This window comes from Balaenoptera musculus, chromosome 2 (genome assembly GCF_009873245.2).
Source record: "Balaenoptera musculus isolate JJ_BM4_2016_0621 chromosome 2, mBalMus1.pri.v3, whole genome shotgun sequence".
Classification (NCBI taxonomy): domain Eukaryota; kingdom Metazoa; phylum Chordata; class Mammalia; order Artiodactyla; family Balaenopteridae; genus Balaenoptera; species Balaenoptera musculus.
The window spans coordinates 29,171,658-29,185,451 of record NC_045786.1 but is presented as its reverse complement, the minus strand read 5'-3'; the positions used below and the strand labels follow the sequence as shown (position 1 = coordinate 29,185,451).

General features: G+C 45.2%; 1 protein-coding gene across 5 annotated transcripts in view; it reads left to right on the top strand.

The window, feature by feature from the left end:
• WDR37 (WD repeat domain 37) overlaps positions 1-13,794 on the top strand; it is a 56,050-nt gene that overhangs the window by 19,353 nt on the left and 22,903 nt on the right. For all 5 annotated transcript variants that reach the window (XM_036841648.1, XM_036841646.1, XM_036841645.1 and 2 more), the window contains 4 exons: positions 2,848-2,983; positions 3,906-3,977; positions 8,400-8,444; positions 10,626-10,702. In XM_036841648.1, coding sequence (XP_036697543.1) covers positions 2,848-2,983; positions 3,906-3,977; positions 8,400-8,444; positions 10,626-10,702 — 330 coding nt within the window. The remainder of the gene's footprint in view (positions 1-2,847; positions 2,984-3,905; positions 3,978-8,399; positions 8,445-10,625; positions 10,703-13,794) is intronic.

Sequence of the window (13,794 nt, the reverse complement as noted above, 5' to 3'; positions counted from 1 at the left end):
GTAATATTTTGAGGTAATTTTGTGTGCATCACCACTTTGGAGTATTTGGAATAAACAAAAGATAAATTAATTAGCTAACCTTAATGAGTGTACATTACTTTTGCTAAACCTTAGAAAAAAGTTGAAATTTGTGGTGAGTCTGCTGTGAAGGCTATAGTTAATGTTAGCTTTTTACTTCTCCAATTTGCTCTCTTCAGCTTAAAGTTACTTATTATGATATCCACAGCGAGATGAACTGCAATTCAAGGAGCAGCTTCAGTCTTACGCTATTTCTGCTTATTTGAAAGTCTTTGGTAATTTTTTGTTTTTTAAAAATCTGAATATTGCTGACATTTTTTTGTTTCCTTTGATTACTCTAGAGTGTAAGTGGCTAATTAAAATTTTTTTGTTCTGTATTATCTAGCTTACACTTAGTAGTTTTGCAGTTTTTAATAAATTAACATTAAACTACTTCTTTAAAATGTCAAGTGGTGTTATGTTCTTCCTTATCTAACTTCTTGTTACATTGTTTTGAATTATATTGTTTATTCCAGTTCATGTATACAGTGTATGGTCTTAGAATTCCAAAACTTCGTGATCATTCCTCTTTTTTTTTTTTTTTAATTTTATTTATTTTTGGGTGTGTTGGGTCTTCGTTGCGGTGCTCAGGCTTCTTATTGTGGTGGCTTCTCTTGTTGAGGAGCACGGGCTCTAGGCGTGCAGGCCTCCATAGTTGCAGCATGTGGGCTCAGTAGTTGTGGCTCACGGGCTCTAGAGCACAGGCTCAGTAGTTGTGGCACACAGGCTTAGTTGCTCTGTGGCAGGTGGGATCTTCCTGGACTAGGGATTGAACCCGTGTCCCCTGCGTTGGCAGGCGGATTCTTAACCACTCCGCCACCAGGGAAGTCCCTGTGATAATTTCTGAAGTAGAGGAAGAAAGGATTATATAGAGTTACCCCTTACCATGAGTAGTAAAACTTAAGAATTGGGCAAAGGTAAAAATATGTACAATAATTGCTTTAATAGAATGTGTTAGACATATTTAAAGCCCCAGTCATTTTAGAGACTAAAAATTCATCTGGATTAGAAGAAACCATCTTCATAGCACTGTGCACCCACCTTAAAGAGTGAAGGTGAACATGGAGACCAGGCGTGTTCTGCCCTGGCCACAACGTGGGTTCTCATGGTGGAGCCGGGCAGGCTTCTCACTCCCCCGCAGACCCACCCTTCCTGGGGGTCTGGGACGCAGCTCTAAGGCCTGTTGGGGCAGCGCCACATTCTAACCGGCAAACCGCTTTATAGGAACTTGTGAAATTGTTCACACAGGTTTTTATAGAGGTAAGTATCTTTTGCTGTGAAAAAGCCTGTTTTGGGTTTTTAGAGCACTTTAAATTGTATCTCAGTACAGAATAATTCGGAAGCATCCTTCTGCTTTTCCATCACAAATGTTCCCTGGGAGTAATTCAGTCTGTCCTGTGGGCCTCTTTGCAGTTGTGACTGAGTCCACATTTTTAAAGTAGTTCATAGGTGGTCAGAGTGTGACGGACACCTGGAAGCAGCACCTGAGACCGTTTGCTCAGTATCATCAACTGCACGCCCTCTCCCCATACTCCTTTGGAAATGCAGTTGGCACGAGTCTTGGCCGTGACCCCAGTTTCTGCTGGTCGAGTCGAGGCGGTTCGTGTCTCGTAACAGTGCTGTCTGGGAAGCTTCCCACCGCTCACCGTGCGCTTTGCCCCCGCCCCTCCTAAAGGCGTTTGAAGGGCACTGGAGGCACAAAAGCACTTTTCCTTGTGGAGGGACTGCGTAGTCGGGTTGGGTGGGATATGAGCTTTCAGAAGAAAGAGGAAGGTGAGGGTGTGAGGTTGAGCAAGGCCTTCTTCCTTTTGGAAGCTCATATTGTATCCTGCCCTCCTTTTAAATTTAAACCCAGTCAGTGGAGCCTGTTTATTTAACTGATGGAAGAGTGGGTCTCTCCATTGTTCATCTGTTTTAGCCTTTCACTGTATCAGGAATCATTTGAGGGCTCATCCTGAGGTGGTGGAACAGTGGATTGTGTTTTAAACCTTTATACTAAAAATAAATTTAGATACATTTTTAGGGCTTTGCTAATAAATCAGTGTTTAAAACAGCTCTGTAATACCACCCATTTTTCTTTTTCGCTTGATTTTACGGTTTCAGTATTCTGATTAATTTACATTATTCTAATTTAATTAAAAGCTGAAAAGCCATCTTTTATCTTAGACAATTTAGAAACCAAACTCTTTGTGTTTAATTAGCATCTTCCTCGTGCACTTATAAAAGGAAGTGAGAATTATTTGCTGTTTGTGTCATACAGGAGCAGAGCGACAGCCCTTTCCTAGTGCAGGGCCGGTGCCGAGCCCGCGCTCAGTAACTTCATTTGTTACAAGTGTTGTCTTTTGATTCCTCCCCTACCTTGGACTCTTTTCCTCCTGATAATATGTGGTTGGTATGAATTACCAAAAATAAAAGAGCACAAGTTCCCAAATAATAAGAATAATTAGTGTTAAGGGTTTGGGGTATATCTTCCTAACTTTTTCGTGTCCTGCTACATCTTTTTGTTTTTTTTTTTTGAAAATTTGGAAATTTTGTCTGATAGTTTGGATTTGTGGGGAGGACATGTAAGGTACACAGGTAGGCAAGCGTTGGAAGTGGGGGGATCGTGGGGTTCTTCCGAGGCCTTCGTAAGGACTTCCTTCCTGCTATATGAGATCCAGCTGCACCTATGTTGTGTTGCTGTAACATTTAAAATTTTCTATTCGGTGATTTATGCATCTTCAAGACATGCTGTCTTATTTTTTTTAAACTTAAACACATTTGCTCAGTAAATTCCCATCACAATTTCAGATCGTCTCCAGCTTCAAGACCACCACGTCCAGGGCAGTGTGCCAGCTCGTGAAGGAGTACATCGGCCACAGGGATGGCATCTGGGACGTCAGTGTGGCGAGGACGCAGCCTGTGGTGCTGGGGACCGCGTCTGCCGGTGAGTCCACACCAGCCTCACTGCTGGCGGGCGTGGCCTGCCCTGGAAGCGGAAGTGGCCGAGCGGCGTTGAAACCTAAGCATGTAGAGGAGTCCGCCGTCAGGAGCCCCAGGGTGGCGTTAGAGAGACCCCCCTTTCTCCTCACTGGAGAGGAGATGCTTTTGAGAGCTAGTTAAGGTGCGTAACCTAATAACCCTTCAGAAAAAAATTCCTAAAATTAAAAATGTGCTCACTTGTGGAAAACGACTGCCATCCTGTGAAAAGTTACTCACTAGCTCCTACCTTTTATAGTGGAAAGAGGAAATGCTAACATCATTAGAATGATGAAGAAAGTTCTTTCTTTTGTTTAAGACTCTGTTCATATGTGAGCACCCCAGATTGTTTTGGAAATTACAGTTTAAGAAAAGAATACAGAGACCCTTTTCTGATATTTCTGAAATCTCACTTGGATAATCGGCATTTTGTTTCGGGTTTCCCTTATTAAGTCTCCTTTTTATCTTTTTATTACTGTGCCCAGAGAGGAGAGGTCCAAAGAGCATGTATTATCTCAAATAATTTGTAACTGGATTTGGATGCTACTTGCATTTGAATATAGCTTGATATTCTGAAAAGTCTTAATATTTCAACAAAATAACGAGCCCTTGACTCAAGTGACTCCTGTGTCCCAAGTCCCCAGCCTGGTGCCGGCAGTGCACAGCGCCTAGGCATTCAGGTCTCTAGGTTCCCCCTGCCGGTTCTGTGGCCTCGGACGGGTCACCGGCCCCCTATCCTCTCCGATCAGTTGGATCACAGAGGAGATTGAGCACAGTTGCACGCGATACTGGTGGTGATGTAACTTCTCAGTTTCAGAATTTTTATCTTCCTCTTTTATTAAAAAGACCATAAAATCAGCAGCTCACTCATGTTCGTTTCGATCTTGCAGATCACACGGCTCTGCTGTGGAGCATCGAGACGGGGCGGAGCCTCGCCAAGTACACGGGCCACGTGGGGTCAGGTGAGCAGTGGGACCACGGGGCGTCCTCTCAGAGGGAGGGCTGGGCCTCTGCCTCTGACTGTGTGAGCTTCACGAAGGGGCAGCTCAGCTCCCTGAACAACGTTGTCCCGAGGGCGGCGTAGAAAGCCGGCCACCCGTGCACACTTTGGAGCTGGAACATGTGCACTAGCATCATGAACTGTGTTCCATTGGGAGGGTCCTCGGGTGCAGAGGTGCTTTGTGTGTCAGCCCCTGGGATCCTGGTGGGTGTGGATGCAGGGCTTTTTCCTGCGGGCACCGGTGGGCAGATGTCACTCTTCCTCCCAGCGCCCCGGCTCCAGGCCATGTGTCACGCTGCCCCCGGCTCACTCACCCCTCACCCCTGCAGACAGGCTTGGCGGTGGTGTCCGCCCTCCACCTCCAGGGTTAGGTGTGTCCCCCACGGACTTGGGTGAAACCCCTTCCTCTGCGTGTTTTCTGGCCTCTTGGTGGAGGGAGTACCTGCTGTCCCGTCAGGGCCGTGGCCAGGCTCCTCCTCCTCTTAGGGCACCTGCTGTCATCTGTCCCTGTCGCCTCAGCGTGAGAGCCAGCTCATACCTTCCCACATGGAACATGTCCCCCCCCCCCCCGCCCCCCCCCACATACACTCCTGCCTCGTCTGCCGTCCCCTCCAGCTGGGACCCACTGTCTTCCCCCAGGTCTGTGTCTGGGTGGCTGCTGCTGCCTGCAGTGGATGAGACAGGCTAAATAGACAACCTAAAAATTAAAGTGTTAGCCAGCCTGTATAAAAAATTCACACCTGTCTCCTGCTCATCCCTCCTCACTCCTCATTTTCACTTCTCAAAAGGCAACCACTTTTAACAGTTTTAAATAGTTTGCTTTTTTCTTCCATTTAAAAAAATAGTCTATCTTATTATTTCTTAATTTTGGAGTTTTCTACAAGGAAGTGACTATTATTAAGGAGAAGGAGATTGGCTCACTTCCTCCCTCCATCCCTCTGTGCTCCTTGTCATTGTGAAATGGTTACAGCTCGACTTCCATTTAAATGGATGTTCAGGTTTTACCTAATTGTGGCTGCATCCATATAGTTCACAGCTCCCAAGCACGTACCTTACTTGCAATCCCCAGTTTGGCTTCCTCTGAAGGGAATAGTGGCCTTTTATTTTGGCCTTGTTCTGTGCAGATCTGCCTGACATGTGGCATTCCCTGAATGTCTGTGTTCCTTTGCTGTCACTCTGGCCCCTCCCTGAAGCCTCCCCTCCCTCTGACAGTTGGTACCCAGGACTGTAGCACAGATGCCTGCAGTCTGCCTCCTGAGTCCTCCTGGGCTTTCTCTCCACCTCTGTCCTCTGTTACCTCCTGTCTTCTGGACCCTGTTCTTTCTCTTTCTCCAGGGAAGCCTATCTTTCAGTAGCTTCCTTCTTAAAGGGTCTTACAGGAAAAATTTTGAGACTGTAAAATGCTTGAAGAATGTATTTTACCTTTACACTTGATGGGTAGTTTGGCTGAGTATAGTCTTCTGTGTAGGAAGTACTTTTCTTTGAAAGTTGAAGGTAGTGCTCTGCTGACGTGTTTTTTTTTTTTTTTTTGCTTTTTAAAAATTTTTTTATTTATTATAAATTTATTTATTTATTTATTTTTAGCTGTGTTGGGTCTTTGTTGATGCGTGCGGGCTTTCTCTAGTTGTGGTGAGCAGGGGCTTCTCTTGTGGAGCTTGGGATCTAGGTATGTGGGCTTCAGTAGTTGTGGCATGTGGGCTCAGTAGTTGTGGCACGTGGGCTTAGTTGCTCCATGGCATGTGGGATTTTCCCAGACCAGGGATTGAACCTGTGTCCCCTGCATTGGCAGGCAGATTCTTAACGACTGCGCCACCAGGGAAGTCCCTGACTTGTTTTTTTCATAGCTTTCAGGATTGATATTAAAAGTCTAATAATGCTCTTTTGAATCTTGGTCCTTCATAGGTAGTTGGATATTTGTCTCTTGAAGACTTTAGGATTTTTCTTTTAGGTCTTCTTTTTTTTTTTTAAAGCTGGGGTGCTCATTTTCTTTTTTTTTTTTTTTTTTTTTTATTAAGTTATTTATTTTTGGCTGCGTTGGGTCTTTGTTTCTGTGCGAGGGCTTTCTCCAGTTGCGGCGAGCGGGGGCCACTCTTCATCGCAGTGCGCGGGCCTCTCACTATCGCGGCCTCTCTTGTTGCGGAGCACAGGCTCTAGACGCGCAGGCTCAGTAGTTGTGGCTCACAGGCCTAGTCGCTCCGCGGCATGTGGGATCCTCCCAGACCAGGGCTCGAACCCGTGTCCCCTGCATTGGCAGGCAGATTCTCAACCACTGCGCCACCAGGGAAGCCCTCTTTTAGGTCTTCTTAAAAAAGCATTGTGTTGGACATTTGTGGGACTTGGCAGTCTAGAAATGTACCCCCATGTCCACTCAGTCACCTGCCATCACCCCCATGTCCACTCAGGTGCCATCACCCCTGTGTCCTGTTGGCCCCCTGTGGTCACCTGTGTGTTTGCACCCTGGTGTTTCCCGGGTGCCTCTTCTCACTGTCTTCCGTCTCTGTTGCTGTGAGTTTGTGCCTGTTTCTTTCTGGACTTGTCGTGCACTTAGAGGAGTCTGAGGAGAGAGCAGAGCACAGGCTGCTTTGGGCACTGTCTTTGTCGTGTTTACGCCCTGCTTTTGCCTTTTCCACCTGGTGGTGCTGATTGTGTGACTGAGTTACTGTAATGGAGGGGAGTGTGGAGCTCTGGGTTTTTAATCAGCGCAGCTCCCTGCAGGTGGGTTGACGTGCCTGGCGCCTGCCTCCTTCCTCTTGGGTCCTCTGAGCAGAGTGTGCCCACCTGTGGACTGGCGGAGCTGCCTCCAGAGAGGAGGTGCCCAAGGTTTGTGCCCTCTCTCCCCACACACCTCCCAACCCCTGGCGTTGGGGAGCCGAGTGGAGCCGGCCGGGGGCGGGCATGTGTCTTGTTAGACGCACACGATCTTGGAGCTTGTTATAAGGAACTGTGGTCTCTGGCCCCCTCTCTTCTATTCCTCATGTGGCTGCTGTGAGTGACATTAGCTGTGCTGTGAATAAGCTGCTGGTGGGGCTGTGGCTTGGCCCAACCCGCTGACTTTGGGCTATAAGGCCTCATCACACCCACGCGTGCTGGGGTTCCCCCGCCCCACGTAGTGATGTTGTGCTGTTAAACGTCTGTGTAAACAGTACTGAGAATAAACTGGCCCTGCAGCTGGTGGTCGTCGGCGCCCACCATTTGCCGGATTCTTGGCTAAGCACGTTGCCTGTGTTCTTCACTTAAACCTCGTGCTCATCCGTGAGTATTACTAATGTTCCTGCTTACGTCACTAATTTGCTGGAGTTCACATAGACACCAGAAAGTAACAATTGAGGTTGAAATTGGGAGCATTAATACTGTTTGTTAGTAGTGTTTATTTGGGGCATTTTCTATTTAACATTTTTAAGGCAGTTACAGTTTTCACCAGCTCTTCCCACAGTTCTCTCTGGTCTAGTGTTAATGGTAAAAGAGCATCTTCTAGCATTTTTCAGATTCTTAGAAAAGTATCGATCTAATGGCGTACCTGGCAGAGTCTTAGTGGAAGAGAGAACTTGCTGAGGTTTGGGAAGCTCCCTGTACGTCCTGTGTCTGGGCTGTGGGGGGTGTGGGCTGGCTCTCCAGTGCCTTGGGTCGGCCTGTGTTGGGGTGACTGGGAGGTGCCGACCAGGAACAGTGGCCTCCACCCTTCCAGCCTCTCGTTTTCTGCCTGAGGAGAGCGCCTCGGCAGGCGGGCAGGCTCAGGACCGGTCAGTCTCCGGGCAGCATTGTCATGGGGCCAGAGCCTCCCCAGGACACCTCGGGCAGATTCCTGCATCTGGAGAGGAGACTGGGAGGGTATCGTAACTGTCCTCATTTGGTCCCGATCCATTCCGATCCAAACCGTCCCTAGGCCATCAGGAGCTTGCCTTCTCTGAGTTCCCGAGTCTTCTGGAACAGAACAGACTGGGTTTTTGGAAGGGTGGGCTTGTGGGCAGCTGGGTAGGCAATAAACAGTGTGCACCACTGTAATCTGCCTCTGCTTGTTATAATTATGTTTTCTTTTTTCATCCTGGTTTATTTTTAACTCTAGGTGACTTCCCTATGTATAAAAAATAGATTATTAATATCCTTTTTCTGTGTATCCTATTCTTGAGCAGTTTGGTAGTTCATATTTAGTTACTTTGTATTGTACCTCTCTTCTTTTTTTTTTGGCCACGGCACGTGGCACTACCTCTGTTCTCTTTAACTTACATGTTTATTTATAGTTTAACTGAATTAAGATATTTAATATTGAACTATCATAGTTTCTTTAGTTTTTAAATTTAACTTTGTAATACATGCTGTAATTATAATAAATATTGATGATACATTCTTACTTTAAACCTGTTTCTGTAATATTTTTATTTTGCAGTAAATTCCATTAAATTTCATCCATCAGAACAGTTGGCTCTCACCGGTATGTTGATTTTGTTTTTTTATTTATTGAACAGTTATTGCTGACCTGAAAACAGCTGTGTCATCATTCCTTTCTCATCAGTAGCATCAGGATTAGCCACGCCTTTCACAGAACTTAGTCGTTAGTAGACATTTTACAAAATGCACGAGAAATGTATAAAGAAAACTACACTGAGGGGCACTTTTTTTTAAAATGAGCAGTGGATTGCGAATTAGGTGAACTTGACTTGATGTCAGTTTGAACTCGGCCGCGTTCTCCTGGAGGTCTTTTTACGAAGCCCATCCCTGCCACCTGCTCTTCCTGCTCGTGGGAATGTGCTCGCTTCTCTGAGGCCCTGTCGGCACAGAGATGAGGAATTTAGCAGCCCCGAGTCGGGCTCTCTGCTGGCCCGCATCTTTACTCCTTCCCAGGCAGTTTTCCTGGAAAGAGCTGTGGTACCTTGGGTTTGTTTTCATTTCACGTAGTTTAAAAACACCTTGATTATTGGGACTTCCCTGGTGGCACAGTGGTTAAGAATCTGCCTGCCAGTGCAGGGGACACGGGTTTGAGCCCTGGTCCGGGAAGGTCCCACATGCTGGGGAGCAGCTAAGCCCGTGCGCCACAAGTACTGAGCTTGTGTTCTAGAGCCCGTGAGCCACAACTGCTGAGCCTGTGTGCTGCAACTACTGAAGCCCATTCACCTAGAGCCCGTGCTCTGCAACAAGAGAAGCCACTGCAATGAGAAGCCCATGCACCCGAAGAGTAGCCCCTGCTCGCCGCAGCTAGAGAAAGCCTGTGCGCAGCAACAAAGACTCAGTGCTGCCAAAAATAAATAAAATAAATAAATTTTTTTAAAAAGGCCTGTGTGCAGCAACGAAGACCCAATGCAGCCAAAAATAAATAAGTAAATAAATTAAAATAAAAATTAAGAAAAAATAAAATAACACCTTATCATATTGAGGAGTTTTTCCATAAAACTGTCTGACACCTGTGGACCCCCGTGGTGTTTTGGGGACATGGATGGTAACCTGAAGGACGAGTGTTTGTCTAGATCAGAGGTCAGCAAGCTTTTCTGTAAAGGACCAGAAGTAACTGTTTTCATCTTGAGGCTACATGGTCTGAGTCACAGCTGCTCAGCTCCGTTGCCACGGAAGCAGCAGAGATGGTGCACGGATGAGGGGACATGGCAGTGGGCAGTGACCCTTGTTTGTGTTTACAGGGTGGGTGGCTGCCTGGATTTGGCCCACGGGCCAGTTCTGCTGACCCCGGGACAGAGGACAGAAGTGGGACTAATCAGTGCTCTTACACTCAAGTCGATCAGGTGGCAGGGTCCTTTGAGGGTCCAGTTTTAACAGGCCTCCCCCACAGAGCTAGTGGATGCCTGAATCAACATCTGGGGAGTAAAGGAGGCCAGGAGTTTAACCTAGTTATGTGGGCCGTTTGTTTTGTGGTTGGGAAGACACGGAGACCAGTGACAACCAGGCTGGAAAGAAGGGATGAAATCGAGACACGTCAGGAAGCTGCAGTGGGAAATGGAAACATAAAGTAGTGGCCTGGAGAGTGGAGCGCCAGATAGGGGTTTGGACAGGACGCTGACTTGGAGGGAGATGGGCAGGTCAGGCACTAAATCCATTTGACGCCACAGACACGTGCCGCCATCTACTGCTTTGGGGAAGCTGTGCAGCCACGCAGAGAAGGTGGGGTTAAGACGGTGCTCTCATGGGGGCAGTGGAGGTGGCCCTTTCGCATGTCTGCGAGCCTGCCTGTGCCCCTCAGCTGCCCTCTGTCATTCCCAAGTCCAAGCATCGCCTTGCGGCCTGGCTGGTGATAGCAAGGTCTCAGTACCAAGGGCTGCATGGCCAGCTGTGGGGTGCATCCAGGTTCAGTGGATGGGAACGTGCCCTTGAGTTACTGTAGTTTTGGGTTTCCGTTTTCTTAGGTTGGCCAGATGGAGAATAAAATCTACAGCTTGTAAATTTTCTCTGAACCTTTACAACTTTCCATCCTAAGATGAAGGGGGGTTATTTTTATAGATAATCATTATCTTTGTGCACTTTTGCTATTGTCAGTAGCATTACGTAGTCTCAGAAGTAGTTGTTTAAGTACAGTCAATCACTTGCAATCCCTCAGGTACAGAACTTAGCAGGAGCCTAGCCAGCGCACGTTTGCACCTCGGGTAATTTCTCCTCTTTCTCTCCTCAGCTTCTGGAGATCAGACCGCCCATGTCTGGAGGTACGCGGTTCAGCTGCCCACTCCTCAGCCTGCAGCCGACACTAGTGTAAGCAGCACATTTACTTACCCTGAAAGCACGATATGGGGTATGTTGGTAGGTTCTGGATGCTTGTGAGTTTTAGGATAAACTTGTAATTTGTGTTGTGGGCCGAATGTGTGTGTCCCCAAAACTCATAGGTTAGAGTCCTAACCCCACATGGGGTTGTATTTGGAGATGGGCCTCTAAGGAAGTCATTAAGGTCAAATAAGGTCACAAGGGTGGGGCCCTGATCCAGTAGGATCAGTGTTTGTAGGAGAAGAGACACCTGAGGGCTCCCTGTACCTTCTCCTTGCACGCACTGAGGAGAGGCCATGCGAGGACACCTGCCAGCTAGGACGCCAGCACTCAACACAGCCAGAGTGCCGCCCCCAGCCTGGCCGCCGAGCGGACCAGGGCCAACTTCTCTGTCTATATCCGGGTGTGTTTGCTTTCACTTTCCTTTCCACAAATGTTAAACATTTACATTAGTTTTTAAAAATTTTATGGCCAAGTTATACTTCTTAATATTTTATGTATTTGATTTTAGACAACTTGTCTGTCTTTCATGTGAGATAAATCCTGTATGTCACTGGTGTGTGTGATATCATTTTCATGTGGGTGAAGTTTGTTTTTTTTTTTGTGCCTGCTTCCTTCTTTTATTTTTTTAATTTAATTTTATTTATTTTTTTATACAGCAGGTTCTTATTAGTCATCCATTTTATACACATCAGTGTATACATGTCAATCCCAATTGCCCAATTCATCACACCACCACCCCCCCCGCCACTTTCCCCCCTTGGTGTCCATACGTTTGTTCTCTACATGTGTGTCTCTATTTCTGCCCTGCAAACCGGTTCACCTGTACCATTTTTCTAGGTTCCACATATATGTGTTAATATACGATATTTGTTTTTCTCTTTCTGACTTCACTCTGTATGACGGTCTCTAGATTCATCCACATCTCTACAGATGACCCAATTTCGTTCCTTTTTATGGCTGAGTAATATTCCATTGTATATATGTACCACATCTTCTTTATCCATTCGTCTGTCGATGGGCATTTAGGTTGCTTCCATGACCTGGCTATTGTAAATAGTGCAGCCATGAACATTGGGGTGCATGTGTCTTTTTGAATTATGGTTTTCTCTGGGTATATGCCCAGTAGTGGGATTGCTAGGTCATATGGTAATTCTATTTTTAGTTTTTTAAGGAACCTCCATACTGTTCTCCATAGTGGCTGTATCAATTTACATTCCCACCAACAGTGCAAGAGGGTTCCTTTTTCTCCACACCCTCTCCAACATTTGTTGTTTGTAGATTTTCTGATGATGCCCATTCTGACTGGTGTGAGGTGATACCTCATTGTAGTTTTGAGTTGCATTTCTCTAATAATGAGTGATGTTGAGCAGCTTTTCATGTGCTTCTTGGCCGTATGTATGTCCTCTAGAGAAATGTCTATTTAGGTCTTCTGCCCATTTTTTGATTGGGTTGTTTGTTTTTTTAATATTGAGCTGCATGAGCTGTTTATATATATTAGAGATTAATCCTTTGTCCGTTGATTCGTTTGCAAATATTTTTTCCCATTCTGACGGTTGTCTTTTCGTCTTGTTTGTAGTTTCCTTTGCTTTGCAAAAGCTTTGAAGTTTCATTAGGTCCCATTTGTTTATTTTTGTTTTTATTTCCATTACTCTAGGAGGTGGATCACAAAAGATCTTGTGATTTATGTCAAAGAATGTTCTTCCTGTGTTTTCCTCTAAGAGTTTTCTAGTGTCTGGTCTTACATTTAGGTCTCTAATCCATTTTGAGTTTATTTTTGTGTGTGGTGTTAGGGAGTGTTTAATTTCATTCTTTTACATGTAGCTGTCCAGTTTTCCCAGCACCGCTTATTGAAGAGACTGTCTTTTCTCCATGGTATATCCTTGCCTCCTTTGTCAGAGATTAGTTGACCTTATGTGCATGGGTTTATCTCTGGGCTTTCTATCCTGTTCCATTGATCTGTATTTCTGTTTTTGTGCCCGTACCATATTGTCTTGATTACTGTAGCTTTGAAGTATAGTCTGAAGTCAGGGAATCTGATTCCTCCTGCTCCATTTTTTTCCCTCAAGACTGCTTTGGCTATTCAGGGTCTTTTGTGTCTCCATACAAATTTTAAGATTTTTTGTTCTAGTTCTGTAAAAAATGCCTTTGGTAATTTGATAGGGATTGCATTGAATCTGTAGATTGCTTTGGGTAGTATAGTCATTTTCACAGTATTGATTCTTCCAATCCAAGAACATCGTATATCTCTTCATCTGTTGATATCATCTTTAATTTCTTTCAACAGTGTCTTATAGTTTTTTGCATACAAGTCTTTTGTCTCCCTAGGTAGGTTTATTCCTAGGTATTTTATTCTTCTTGTTGCAGTGGTAAATGGGAGTGTTTGCTTCATTTCTCTTTCAGGTTTTTCATCATTAGTGTATAGGAATGCAAGAGATTTCTGTGCATTAATTTTGTATCCTGCAGCTTTACCAAATTCATTGATTAGCTCTAGTAGTTTTCTGGTGGCATCTTTAGGATTCTCTATGTATAGTATCATGTCATCTCCAAACAATGACAGTTTTACTTCTTCTTTTCCAGTTTGTATTCCTTTTATTTCTTTTTCTTCTCTGAGTGCCATGGCTAGGACTTCCAAAACTGTGTTGAATAATAGGGGCGAGAGTGGACATCCTTGTCTTGTTCCTGATCTTAGAGGAAATGCTTTCAGTTTTTCACCATTGAGAATGATGTTTGCTGTGGGTTTGTCGTATATGGCCTTTATTATATTGAGGTAGGTTCCCTCTATGCCCACTTTCTGGAGGGTCTTTATCATAAATGGGTGTTGAATTTTGTCAAAAGCTTTTTCTGCATCTATTGAGATGATCATATGGTTTTTATTCTTCAATTTGTTAATATGGTGTATCACATTGATTGATTTGCGTATATTGAAGAATCCTTGCATCCCTGGGATAAATCCCACTTGATCGTGGTGTATGGTCCTTTTAATGTATTGTTGGATTCTGTTTGCTAGTATTTTGTTGAGGGTTTTTGCATCTATATTCATCAGTGATATTGGTCTGTAATTTTCTTTTTTTGTAGTATCT